The sequence below is a fragment of the Cucurbita pepo genome, chromosome LG07, assembly GCF_002806865.2.
Source record: "Cucurbita pepo subsp. pepo cultivar mu-cu-16 chromosome LG07, ASM280686v2, whole genome shotgun sequence".
In the NCBI taxonomy this organism is placed as follows: Eukaryota; Viridiplantae; Streptophyta; class Magnoliopsida; order Cucurbitales; family Cucurbitaceae; genus Cucurbita; species Cucurbita pepo.
The window spans coordinates 8,863,232-8,876,202 of record NC_036644.1 but is presented as its reverse complement, the minus strand read 5'-3'; the positions used below and the strand labels follow the sequence as shown (position 1 = coordinate 8,876,202).

The window sequence follows — 12,971 nt, the reverse complement described above, 5'->3', positions numbered from 1 at the left end:
AGAGATAACTGTGTTTGATGTTGCATGAGAATGCTATCAGGTTTTTTAATAACAATGCTAAGTCGTTCGGAAGCGAGAATGTCGGCTTGAGTAACGCAAACATTGGTGAGAATCCAATGCACCGAAAACATAAGGGTTCCTCCGCAAGGTTCGTCTACGGAGGGTGAGTCAGGGCCTAAGATCAGGTCGAAAGCGTAGTCAATGGACAACAGGTGAATATTTCTGTACTACCCCTTGTTGGTCTCGAGGGACGGAGGAGGCTAGATTAGCCGAAAGATAGTTATCGGTTCAAGGACGCAAGGTGCCCCTGTTTTTTCAAGGTAAGAAGGGTAGAGAAAACGAAAATCACTTACGTGTAAACTATATTATGGTCAATTCAAACATAGTTTAATGAATAAATCACTGATTACCATACAAAAATCGATGTTTTAATCTTCTGTTAAACTTTTTTAAAAACTTGTCAATTTATTATTGTTGTTTAAGCTCGTATAATAATAAAGTGACTGACACTTAATTTCAATCTTTTTGTTTTGATTTCTAAATTTGTAGAAGTTTTGGATTTAATTGTAACTTTTAGTATAATTCAATTGTTAAAATATACTTGTTCTCGAGAGACGAGATTCAAAAACCTTAAAAAGAACAAAAAGTAAAATAATAATATTTATCGATCATAATTTTAAATATTCTCTTAACAACTCACTTTCGCTCCATTTCAACTCTATAACTCGATTCCAAAACAAAATTAGGGGTAACGAAAAAATTAGTGAAGAAAATGTGAAAATACGTTGATGTTTAACTTCACCCATCTCAAACAGGTCGAGACGGGTGCAGATACCCATTCTTCCTTTTTCACTTCATCCCAGTATAACACCGCTCAAACGATTAAAAGTTATGTAGAAAGCTCTCGAGAACTAAACCAGACGGGGTTAAAATAGTAATAAGTCGAGATTCAAATCTCCGACCTAGAAGAACCAAAGAAGTAGGTAAAGGATTTGAAAGGGGTATAGTCCAACATTAATCACAAAGTGGCTGCATTTGATATCTCTATTCACAGTCAACAGGTAACCTTCATATCATATCAGGCATTAATTACAAACTACAAGGCATGACATTCCAAAAGGACACAAAGAAAACTAAAAAAAAGGGTTCCAAAAGCTTTTCCATGTTTGATCAAATGAAGAGGAAACAGGCTATTCTACACACACACCTGGGAATGTAAACCCTACATTCTAGGGCTGCCCTAAACATCAGAGGGATACCCTAAATGAATAGATCAGATTGGCATCTTCTATCACCAAAACTTTGCCATTAAAGAACCTGTTTAGGTTGGTAGGTTTGTTCAAATCAGGACAGCTAGACCTACCACATATATATATATATATACCTACATGCTCAAAAACTTATCAGCTCAAGCCCACCGCTAGTCGATATTGTCTTTTTTGGGCTATTTCTTTCGGGCTTCCCCTCAAGGTTTTAAAACGTGTGTGCTAAGAAGAGGTTTCCACACCCTTACAAGGAATGTCTCGTCCTCTCTCCAACCGATGTGGGATCTCACAATCCACTCCCCTTGGCCCAGCGTCCTCGCTAACACACTGTTCGGTGTCTGGTACTAATACCATTTATAACAGCCTAAGCCCACCGCTAGCAAATATTGTTCTCTTTGAGCTTTCCTTTCTAGGCTTCCCCTCAAGGTTTTAAAACGTGTGTGCTAAGAAGAGGTTTCCACACCCTTACAAGGAATGTCTCGTCCTCTCTCCAACCGATGTGGGATCTCACAATCCACTCCCTTTGGCTCAGCGTCCTCGCTAACACACTGTTCGGTGTCTGGTACTAATACCATTTATAACAGCCTAAGCCCACCGCTAGCAAATATTGTTCTCTTTGAGCTTTCCTTTCTAGNCTTTCGGGCTTCCCCTCAAGGTTTTAAAACGTGTGTGCTAAGAAGAGGTTTCCACACCCTTACAAGGAATGTCTCGTCCTCTCTCCAACCGATGTGGGATCTCATAATCCACTCCCCTTGGCCCAGCGTCCTCGCTAACACACTGTTCGGTGTCTGGCTCTAATACCATTTATAATAGCCTAAGCCCACCGCTAGCAAATATTGTTCTCTTTGAGCTTTCCCTTCTAGGCTTCCCCTCAAGGTTTTTAATAAGCGTTTACTAAGGAGATATTTCCACACTCTTATAAAAAAATGTCAATCGACGTGGGGTTTCCCAGAATATCTCCGCATTATTCACAAATTCTATGAATATTTGCTANGGCTTCCCCTCAAGGTTTTTAATAAGCGTTTACTAAGGAGATGTTTCCACACTCTTATAAAAAATGTCAATCGACGTGGGGTTTCACAGAATATCTCCGCATTATCCACAAATTCTATGAATATTTTCCAAGTATACTCTTAACAAATCCACAAAGAAATTACTGATTGTCATGATGTTTCAGAGATTGATATGTATTAGTGTTGCATAAACAGACTACTTACAGATCACAGAGAAGGTACATCTAAAGAGAAACGGAGAAAAGGCTCGAGTCGAGCACCTTGTTGTCTATTTACACGCCGGTTTCATCTGTAAATGTTCCAGCCATTGCTTGCTGTGACAATAGAATGAGAGGAATTATGTACATTGGCTTTAAAAAGAAGTTTAAATTCTATTTTAGTTCTCTTACTTCTAAACGTTCTCGCTTTAGTGTTTAACTTTGCATGGAAAGTCATTTTAACACCTACTAGTCAAATAAATGATTATCCTACTAAACGTAACTTTGAACTCTTGTTTCATGCAGATATCCGCCTATTAGATAAATGAATGAACGACGTGTTATATTTCGATATCATTAAATAGTTTAAGAAAGATAGCCATGAGAACCAAAATGTGAGATCCCACGTCGGTTGGAGAGGAGAACGAAGCATTCTTTATAAGGGTACAGAAACCTCTCCCTAGCAGACGCGAGAGGAAGTACGAACAAGATTTGATGGTGTGTTGTAATGGTAAAAATGAAATAAACATAGAACTTAAACAAAAAGAAAACACAAACAAGATTTGATGGTGTGTTGTAATGGTGATCACCTGGAAGCAGGATAAGGTGTATTGTACGTCAGATGTTGAAATTTGGTGGTGGAGCACAATTCTAATCCTGAACACAAACAAACACACACAGAGTTCAGACAAAGTGGTAAACCAAGAAATTTCTATCATGCAAAGGAGTTTGTCTTTGTGTTTCTTTGTGAGTGTTCATCATACGCTTCTAAAATGGACGTTTATGGATCTTAACAATCGTGAGAACAACGAGACGAGGCAGAAAAGTTACGGGACATCGAAAGACTGAAAACAAACCTCGATGAACTTTCTGGCAATACAAGTATGCCATGTTCTTCCAAGATCTTGCATAGTTTCTCCCCTGTAATTGTTGTGTTTTCTTTTATATCTACGAATATCTGGATTGAAAGCAATTATAATTTCAATGTCAATATAGATTGAAAAATCATGGACCAGAAAAGAAGGAAATCTGGAACATGGACAAGAAAACAAAACAGCTTCTGTTTAATTTTTCACTCTTTTGAGATCCCACATCAGTTGGGGAGGAGAATGAAGCATTCTTTTATAAGAGTGGAAACCTCTTCTTAGTAAACGCGTTTTAAAAACTTTGAGGGGAATCCCAAAAGAAAAAGCCCAAAGAGGACAATATCTACTAACAGTGGGTTTGGGGTCGTTACAAATGGTATCAGAGCTAGACACTGGGCGATGTGCTAGCAAGGAGACTGAGCCCCGAAGGAGGGTGGACACGAGGCAGTGTGCCAACAAGGATGCTGGGCCCCTAAGGGGGGTGGATTAGGGGGTCTCACATCGATTGGAGAAGGGAATGAGTGTCAGCGAGGACGCTGGACCCTGAAGGGGGGTGGATTGTGAGATTCCACATCGATTGGAGAAGGGAATGAGTGCCAGCGTCTCTGGGCCCCAAACGGGGGTGAATTGTGAGATCCCACATCGGTTGGGGAGGAGAACGAAGCATTCTTTTACAAAAGTGTGGAAACCTCTTTCTAGCAGACGCGTTTTAAAAACCTTGAGAGGAAGCCCAAAAGGGAAAGCTTAAAGAGGACAATATCTACTAGCGGTGGGATTGGGGCCGTTACACATCAAATCTTAGTCAAATTTCAAAAACCAAAGTACAGGCTGAAGAGAACTAGTAAATCAGCATCGTTTTCGAAAGCAGAAAATAAAAAACAAAATCAGTGTCGAACAAATTTGTAATGTTTCGTTAATGTTATCAAACGGGTCGGTAATTTTGAATCCTCTAATTCGAATTGATATCCAAGTTGTTGAGATATCAAAGCAATATTTCATATCTAATTATATAAACAATGAACAGAAGCATACTATGTTTGTTTCAACCAAATGGCTTTCCACATGCAATCCTTTGGTTCCATTTATTCCATCTGTATCATTCACAAATGCAATATCCATTAGCTTTCTCATTGCTGGGAAGAATCGAGAAATAAGAGAGCGAGAACGAAACCTAATTATGAACGGAGTAGGTTTTACCAGCCAAAATCTTAGCATTCTCATGGTCTCCCTCAAGCTTTACAATGTTCTCTTGAATTGCAACCAATGCTGCAGCACAAAGAACACCGACCTGTCTCATCCCGCCACCCAACGTTTTCCTCAACCGTCTCGCCTAGAATGAAAGCACGACAAGTTGTTAGAAAGTGTTGGCAGTCAAATTTAAGAGCGGAATGTGAATATATACCTTGGTAATGAAGGCTTTTGAACCAACAATAACCGAGCCAACCGGAGCTCCCAGACCCTTAGATAGGCATACCTGGTTCAAAAATTCAGTAAAACAATAGCTGAGCAAACGAATCTAAGGCATGTTCGACAAACAAAAGCATGTATTAGCAATGCTTCTTACTTCGGTCAGAGACGAGGAGCGATAATTTGAAGAATATCTTTAAAAGAATAAATGTACTGTAACGACCCAAGCCCACCGCTAGCAGACATTGTCCTCTCTGGGCTTTCCCTTTCAGGCTTACCCTCAAGGTTTTTAAAACGCATGGAGAGGTTTCTACACACTTATAAAAAATGTTTCGTTCTCCTCCCCAACCGATGTGGGATCTCACAATCCACCCTCCTTCGGGCCCAGCGTCCTCGCTGCCACTCATTCCCTTCTCCAATCGATGTGGGACCCCCATATCCACTCCCCTTCGAAGTCCAACGTCCTTGCTGGCACACCGCCTCGTGTCCACCCCCTTTGGGACTAAGTCTCCTCATTGGCACATCATCCCTGTGTCTAGCTCTAATACCAATTGTAACGACCCGAGATTAAGTAAAAAATTTAGGGTCATTACATGTACTCAAATTTCTCGGCTCAAACTTTTGGATTTAACGATAATTTAAAAGATAGCTTCCTTGAAACTTTCTAGACTGGACGAACAAAACAGGGGATAGAGTTTTTAAGAATGAAATTGATTAAGGATAACAAAGCTGGGTGAATAATTATACCGATACAGAATCAGCCGCTTGCACGAGCCTGTTAACAGGAACACCAAGTGCCTGGAAACACAAAAACAATGGATTGATGATTATTGTCAAACGAAACGCCTGCGAAAATAAAATATAGACGATCCAGTTCTCAAACACGTGAACTTCGAAGCCTAAAGATTCGCTAAATGATGACAAATGGAGGAAAAACGTACGAAGCAATACACAGATTTCACATCGAAAACCATTGCTAGAACAAGGACAAACAAAAAACTACATCAAATGGAGAGTTTTCAATGATAGCAGCTCAAAAACCTCTGTTTTTCTCAAGGATTCTGGTCAGTGATCAGTGATCACCTATGTTTAACACACACCATTCTAAACAGATGCAGAACAAATGTGTTCATCTTTAGCCAAAATGCACATCTCTACTATTTATCAATTCAAGAGCGACTCGAATTTAGGTTTCCAAGTTCGGACACAATTAAACAAAACAAGAAGATTAAGGTTCGAATACGATTGGCGTTATTACTATTAAGGAGTTCAGTCATTCTACATACAACTGAGGCGTTAAAAATACGAGCACCATCAATGTGAAGCTTCAAACCATGCTTCTTAGCTAATTCGCCGACCCCGTCTGTATATTCCGCAGTGAGACATCTACCTCCACAGCTGCATTTTAGAAAAGTACTATAATAATTAAGCCCTGCACTTTCAAAGCAGTTCAAAATCAAGTTATATTATAGATTTTGTCCTTTAAATTCTCCAATTTGTATCTAATAAGCCTCTAAAAGACAAATCCTTACTTAGCATGTGAGTTTTCCAAGCAAATAAGCCTTGTAGTTGGGAACACAAGCTCTCCTCGAGGGTCTCTAATGGCAGCTTCAATCAAATCCAAGTTCATAGTTCCATCTCCATTGTTCCTAACAGTCCTCGGATGAACCCCTCCAATGGTTGCAATACCTCCATTTTCATAAATATGGATATGAGAATTATCCCCAAGAATGACCTCAGAACCCCTAATTTCACAATGAACAAGAACACTTATGAGGTTCCCCATAGTGCCTGAAGGCACGAAAAGAGCCGCCTCCTTCCCCATGATCTTCGCCATTTCTGTTTCCAATCGGAACGCAGTTGGGTCGTTTTTCAATACATCATCATCAACCTCCGCGCTCGCCATTGCAGCCCTCATCGCCTCTGTTGGCTTCGTGACGGTGTCTGAACGAAGATCCACAGTTCTCGACACCATTTTACTAAATGAAACAAAGGGTAACAAGAAAAATCAGTTCAGACAAAAGGGGTTCCTCAGTTTCTATCGATTATTCAAGAAACCCATCTCTTGAAATGATATGCAGAAATTGGAAATCAAAATCAAAACCCCAAAAGAAATCAAAATTCTTCGGAGGAGGAAGAACAGGGGAAGAATTCTTACAGTTCTTGAGCAGCAGAGGAATGACGAGGAGTTCACCTACATACAGATTCCACGTGAAATTATGAGTAAAGGGTTTGTGAAGGAATCAAAAGGATCAAAACCCCATGAAAGAAGCTGACGAGATATGATCAAAAGTAGTGACGATTCAAAGAAACTGACCTGTCCCAACAAGAATTATTCAGTGTGCATATCATTATTACAACTTTTTTTCCCCTTTTTTTGTATAGTGTTCACATTTTCAAATAAGATTTAAATTTTTTCAATATTTGGTGTAATTTCTAAAAAATCGTTCACGATGGGACTCGAACCCATAATCTCTCGCTCCGGAGGCAAGCACCTTATCCATTAAGCCACGCGAACCCTCTATTTCTATATAATTTTGGTAAGAAAATGGCATATTAAAAAACCATAGAAAATTTAAAAAAAAAAAATTAAAAAGAATAGCAAAATTATAATATTAAAAAAATTAATATTAAGAAAACAAAACTCATAATATCAATAAAAAGAAAAAGAAAACACAAAACTCTTTTAATTTCTAAAAGATCATTCACGATTGGATTCGAACCCACAATCTTTCGCTCCGGAGGTGAGCACCTTGTCCATTAGGACACGCGAACCCTTTGTTCATAGGAAAAAAACATTGTATTTGTTTAAATTTTTTTATAATAAACAATTGAAATTCTACTTTAAAAAAAATGTAAAACATCCTATTTCTTTATAAAAAAAAAAAAAATCGTTCACGATGGGACTCGAACCCACAATCTCCCGCTCCGGAGGCGAGCGCCTTATCCATTAGGCCACGCAAACCCTCTATTTTTGTAAAAAAATTAGCATATATTAAAAAACCATAGAAAAAAATTCAAATTAAAAATAATACCAAAATTATAATATTAACAAATAAAGAAAACAAAACTCATGATATCAACAAAAAAGAGAAAAAAAAAATTGATCGTTCACGATGGGATTCGAACCCACAATCTCCCGCTCCGGAGGCGAGCACCTTATCCATTAGGCCACGCGAACCCTCTATTTTTGTATAATTTTTGTAAAAAAATTACATTATATTAAAAAACCATAAAAAAAATTAATTCAAATTAAAAATAATACCAAAATTATAATATAAAAAAATTAAAATAAAGAAAACAAAACTCATGATATCAACAAAAAAAGAAAAAAAAATGAAAAATTTGATCGTTCACGATGGGATTCGAACCCACAATCTCCCGCTCCGGAGGCGTGGCCTCTATTTTTGTAAAAAAATTACCTCATATTAAAAAACCATAAAAAAAAATTAATTCAAATTAAAAATAATACCAAAATAAAAATAAAAAAAAAACAAAACTCATAATATCAACAAAAAGAAAAAAAAAACGGGACTCAAACCCACCATCTCCCGCTCCGGAGGCGAGCGCCTTACCTATTAGGCCACGCGAACCCTCTACTTTCGTAAAAAAAATTAGCTTATTTTAAAAAACCATAAAAAAAAAAATCAAATTAAAAAGAATACCAAAATTATAATATAAAAAAAAAAACAAAACAAAACTCATAATATCAACAAAAAGAAAAAAAAGATAAAGGAAACGATTGGTCGTTCACGATGGGACTCGAACCCACAATCTCCCGCTCCGGAGGCGAGCGCCTTATCCATTAGGCCACGCGAACCAATTGATGATTGGCTGCTAATATTATTAATAATTAATTAATTTCAAAACCATTTTGATTAATTTGTTTTTTAGGTTATCTACATGTTGTTTTCTTATATGAAATTATTATTATTTAATAAACTTTAATCAAAACTAACTTATAGATAATTTAAAATTTCAATGACAACGTAGATAACGGGAGGAGGGAAGGTTACCGTGTGCAGATAGAATTAAAAAAGATGTTGACGATGACAGACATAAAAACGGTTAAGGGAGGTTAGTGTTGTCATTGATGAAATGGGTATTTATAATGTGACAACGAGGTAGAGAATGGACTGAACTACGTAGATGCATTCAGTGTAAGATCGAATCTAGTAGAGAGCTCGATTTAGTTAAGGAAGTGGCTAATTATCATCCTAAAAGTTAATGATTTGATCATCACCACGAAAAAAAAAATATAAATTTTTTAAAATCATATTTATAAAATTTCGTAGCGAAAATTATTAAATTTATTACCAATTGAATTAATATCGTATAAGGTAGGTTTATTATCAGCCAAATTATATTGAGAACTTAATTACAAAAAAACGTTAAAAATATAAAAATATTAAATCTCACCAGAGACTAAGACATATATTTAAGAAAATATTTTTGCTAATGATTTTATATATTAAAATAATGTATTTATTCAAATTTAATATGAAGATTGGAACATTTATCATTGGAAAAAAGATATTATATTTTAATAAATATAAATGTAAAGATTCGGCAAACAAAGAGTTCGCGTGGCCTAATGGATAAGGCGCTCGCCTCCGGAGCGGGAGATTGTGGGTTCGAGTTCCATCGTGAATGATTTTTTTTATTTTCTTTTTAATTTTTTTTAATTTTCACTTTGTTATATTTAATAATTTTAATTTTTACGGCCTAGTTTTCTTATCACCAAAGAGTTTGCGTGGCCTAATGGATAAGGCGCTCGCCTCCGGAGCGGGAGATTGTGGGTTCGAATCCCATCGTGAACGATTTTTTTTATTTTTTTTTAATTTTTTTAATTTTCACTTTGTTATATTTAATAATTTTAATTTTTACGGCCTAGTTTTCTTATCACCAAAGAGTTTGCGTGGCCTAATGGATAAGGCGCTCGCCTCCGGAGCGGGAGATTGTGGGTTCGAGTTCCATCGTGAATGATTTTTTTTATTTTTTTTTAATTTTTTTAATTTTCACTTTGTTATATTTAATAATTTTAATTTTTACGGCCTAGTTTTTTTATCACCAAAGAGTTTGCGTGGCCTAATGGATAAGGCACTCACCTCCGGAGCGGAAGATTGTGGGTTCGAGTCCCATCGTGAACGATTTTTTTAATTTTTTTTTAATTTTTTTAATTTTCACTTTGTTATATTTAATAATTTTAATTTTTACGGCCTAGTTTTCTTATTACCAAAGAGTTTGCGTGGCCTAATGGATAAGGCGCTCGCCTCCAGAGCGGGAGATTGTGGGTTCGAGTTCCATTGTGAACGATTTTTTTTATTTTTTTTTAATTTTTTAAATTTTCACTTTGTTATATTTAATAATTTTAATTTTACGGCCTAGTTTTCTTATCACCAAAAGAGTTTACGTGGCCTAATAGATAAGGCGCTCGCCTCTGGAGTGGGAGATTGTGGGTTCGAGTCCCATTGTGAATGTTTCTTTTTTTTCACTTTGTTATATTTAATAAGTCTAATTTTTAGGGCCTAGTTTTGGCCTAATGGATAAGGCGCTCGCCTTCGGAGCGGGAAATTGTGGGTTCGAGTCCCATCATGAACGATACTTTTAAAATATTACACTTTGATATATTTAAAAAATTATTACTTTGATATATTTAAAGTGTCTAATTTTAAGGCTTAGTTTTTCTATCACCAGTTGGTTCGTGTGGCCTAATGGATAAGGCACTTGCCTCCGGAGCAGGAGATTGTGGGTTCGAGTCCCATCATGAATGATCAATTTTTTCCTTTTTGTAAAACAATATTAAAACATTTGTAGATAATTTATGAGGTATCGATAAACAGACCGTTTTCATTCATGTATTGATGGTAATAATGACAATGAATCGGTAAATGGATCGAGAGAGGAAAGGTTCCTTTCAGACCGTTTTCATTCATGTATTGATGGTAATAATGACAATGAATCGGTAAATGGATCGAGAGAGGAAAGGTTCCTTTTTAGAGTACTTTGGGAACGGATCGAGTGAAGATAGCTCGACCTTGTAGCTCAGAGGATATGACTAGCAACTACTGTTTGAATTTTTCAACTACTGTTTGAATTTTTCTCGAAACATAAAAGAAAATTCTAGGCATTTCCATGCTTTGTATAATCCAGTCATGTTGGGCTATGGCGAAACTCACGATCATGGGCCACGGTAATCAAAGGCTCAAGTCGCTATGCGGGGCAAAAGCTCAGACACCTGCAGGCCCCTAAGCCAATATTCTTGCGAAAATGGGGACGGATTCCATCAAACAATCGCACACCCAACCTGCAAGCAACTGTGGAGGAGGAACCTCCATTTCTTCCCCATGGGACACATCCAGGTCAGATCTAGCGAAATCGACACACCCAATTTCTTGAATCGCTCTATCTTGTTCATAATTCGAACCCCTTTTTCTGCGATTTAGGAAAAAGAAGCGAAGAAGGAAGCATTTAGGAAGTATTTGGAGTCTAATGGCGTTGTTGATGCTCTCACCAAAGGTTGATTCTCACCATTTCTATGCTTCAGTCCGTATTTCGTTTGAATTTTGATACATTTTCTTTTCTGCGTTCTTTTGCTGGTTGAAGTTCTGGTTGCGTTGTTTGAGCAAAACGATAAGCCTTCCTCTGCTCTCGAGTAAGTTCTTGCTTTGAGCTTTTGTTAGGTGAAGTTAACCATTGTTCTGGCTATTAATTTCGCACCTAATATCTCGTTTGACTGTTAGACGAACACGACTCTCCACAATGGTATGATATTGTACACTTTGAGCATAAGCTCTCATGGCGTTGCTTTGGGCTTCCCCCAAAGGCCTCATACCAGTGGAGAGAGTATTCGTTGATTATAAACCCACGATCATTCCCTAAATTAGCCGATGTGTGACTTTCATCATCCAACACCTCCCCTCGCCTCCCCTCGCCTCCCCTTAATCGAGGCTCAACTCCTTTTTCTTTTGGAGTCTTAGTCATTTTTTGAATATGCCTTGGAGGAGGCTCGACTCCTTTTCTTTTGGAGTCCTTTGTTCGACATTTGAGAATTTACCAATCTATTGACACGACTAAGTTTAATGGCTCTGATAACATGTTAGACAAACACGACTCTCCACAATGGTATGATATTGTCCACTTTGAGCATAAGCTCTCATGGCTTTGCTTTGGGCTTCCCCAAAAGGCCTCATATCAATGGAGAGAGTATTCGTTGATTATAAACTCATGATCATTCACTAAATTAGCCGATGTGTGACTTTCATCATCGAACATTGACATTATCAAATCTCATAATGTTCTACTAATATTGTCCAATCAATAGTTGATCTTAGTTACAAGCTGTCTAAACAATGTTTTTATCTTATTTTGATTCCTAAACTTTCGTATCGGTACATTTTCGAACCCTTTAATCACTTTCTGATTGAAACTAATGGCATGATTCATTCGAATTCTGGTCTGTTTGAGCTTGAGGAGGCTGGATTAGTTTCGTTTTTCTGAATTATTTGAAAGTTGTGAGGAGAATCCAAATCTTTCTCCGTCTGAATCCTGTCAAGCATTCAACCAAAGCATGTTTTATGTTTAGAAAGTTAAACAATAAACTACAAGGTGTTTGCCTCTGTGAGATCCCACATCGGTTGAGGAGGAGAACGAAGCATTCTTTATAAGGGTGTGGAAACCTCTCCCTAGTAGACGTGTTTTAAAAACCTTGAGGGGAAGCCCAAAAAAGACAATATCTGTTAGCGGTGAGCTTGAGTTGGTATCAGAGCCAGACACTAGGCGATATGCAAGTGAGATCCCACATCGGTTAGGGAGGAGAATGAATCATTTTTTATAAAGGTGTGAAAACCTCTCCCTAGCAGACATATTTTAAAAATCTTGAGGGGGAGCCCAAAGAGGACAATATCTACTAGCGGTGGGCATGGGCTGGTATTAGAGCCAGACACCGGGTGATATGCTAGTGAGATCCCACATCGGTTGGGGAGGAGAACGAATCATTCTTTATAAGGGTGTGAAATCTTGAGGGGAAGCCCAAAGAGGACAATATCTACCAGCGGTGGGCTTGGGCTTGGGCTGCTATCAAAGCCTAACACCAGGCAATATGCTAGTGAGAAGGCTGAGCTCCGAAGGGAGGTGGTGGACACAAGGCGGTGTGCCAGCAAGGACGCTGGGCACCGAAGGGGGGTGAATTGGGGGGGNAAGAAGCATTCTTTATAAGGGTTG

At 37.8% G+C, this 12,971-nt stretch overlaps 2 protein-coding genes and 9 non-coding genes across 11 annotated transcripts in view; 6 read left to right on the top strand and 5 right to left on the bottom strand.

Annotated features, from left to right (window-relative positions):
- Positions 1-2,316: 2,316 nt before the first annotated feature.
- Positions 2,317-7,074, bottom strand: LOC111799282 (probable low-specificity L-threonine aldolase 1). Its single transcript, XM_023682765.1, has 10 exons — positions 6,907-7,074; positions 6,281-6,727; positions 6,035-6,146; positions 5,496-5,546; positions 4,744-4,815; positions 4,539-4,671; positions 4,374-4,432; positions 3,333-3,433; positions 3,066-3,132; positions 2,317-2,592 (listed from the first exon to the last, which is right to left on the bottom strand). Exons 2-10 carry the CDS (start codon positions 6,721-6,723, stop codon positions 2,551-2,553), a joined length of 1,080 nt encoding a protein of 359 aa, XP_023538533.1. The 5' UTR covers positions 6,724-6,727; positions 6,907-7,074; the 3' UTR covers positions 2,317-2,550.
- Positions 7,075-7,193: 119 nt separating this feature from the next.
- TRNAR-CCG lies at positions 7,194-7,266 on the bottom strand. Its single transcript has one exon. It is a non-coding gene; the product is annotated as a tRNA-Arg (tRNA).
- Positions 7,267-7,640: 374 nt separating this feature from the next.
- TRNAR-CCG lies at positions 7,641-7,713 on the bottom strand. The gene has a single exon. It is a non-coding gene; the product is annotated as a tRNA-Arg (tRNA).
- Positions 7,714-7,856: 143 nt separating this feature from the next.
- Positions 7,857-7,929, bottom strand: TRNAR-CCG. Its single transcript has one exon. It is a non-coding gene; the product is annotated as a tRNA-Arg (tRNA).
- A 566-nt stretch (positions 7,930-8,495) lies between these two features.
- TRNAR-CCG lies at positions 8,496-8,568 on the bottom strand. Its single transcript has one exon. It is a non-coding gene; the product is annotated as a tRNA-Arg (tRNA).
- A 760-nt stretch (positions 8,569-9,328) lies between these two features.
- TRNAR-CCG lies at positions 9,329-9,401 on the top strand. Its single transcript has one exon. It is a non-coding gene; the product is annotated as a tRNA-Arg (tRNA).
- Positions 9,402-9,495: 94 nt separating this feature from the next.
- On the top strand, positions 9,496-9,568 carry TRNAR-CCG. Its single transcript has one exon. It is a non-coding gene; the product is annotated as a tRNA-Arg (tRNA).
- Positions 9,569-9,660: 92 nt separating this feature from the next.
- On the top strand, positions 9,661-9,733 carry TRNAR-CCG. Its single transcript has one exon. It is a non-coding gene; the product is annotated as a tRNA-Arg (tRNA).
- A 257-nt stretch (positions 9,734-9,990) lies between these two features.
- TRNAW-CCA lies at positions 9,991-10,063 on the top strand. The gene has a single exon. It is a non-coding gene; the product is annotated as a tRNA-Trp (tRNA).
- A 385-nt stretch (positions 10,064-10,448) lies between these two features.
- TRNAR-CCG lies at positions 10,449-10,521 on the top strand. The gene has a single exon. It is a non-coding gene; the product is annotated as a tRNA-Arg (tRNA).
- A 408-nt stretch (positions 10,522-10,929) lies between these two features.
- The window catches only part of LOC111798812 (c-Myc-binding protein homolog), a 3,055-nt gene continuing 1,013 nt past the window's right edge, over positions 10,930-12,971 (top strand). The window contains exons 1-3 of the mRNA XM_023682146.1: positions 10,930-11,110; positions 11,195-11,267; positions 11,355-11,403. Coding sequence (XP_023537914.1) covers positions 10,964-11,110; positions 11,195-11,267; positions 11,355-11,403 — 269 coding nt within the window. The 5' untranslated portion in view covers positions 10,930-10,963. The remainder of the gene's footprint in view (positions 11,111-11,194; positions 11,268-11,354; positions 11,404-12,971) is intronic.

What these genes read in the sequence shown, in the direction of transcription:
- LOC111799282 (XM_023682765.1), bottom strand. Translation starts at nt 6,723, where the DNA reads ATGGTGTCGAGAACTGTGGATCTTCGTTCAGACACCGTCACGAAGCCA. An exon ending in AAGCGGCTGATTCTGTATCG is followed by an intron (nt 4,816 to 5,495) that starts GTATAATTATTC and finishes TTTTTGAACCAG; the next exon opens with GTATGCCTATCTAAGGGTCT. An exon ending in ACACCTTATCCTGCTTCCAG is followed by an intron (nt 2,593 to 3,065) that starts GTGATCACCATT and finishes CTATTGTCACAG; the next exon opens with CAAGCAATGGCTGGAACATT.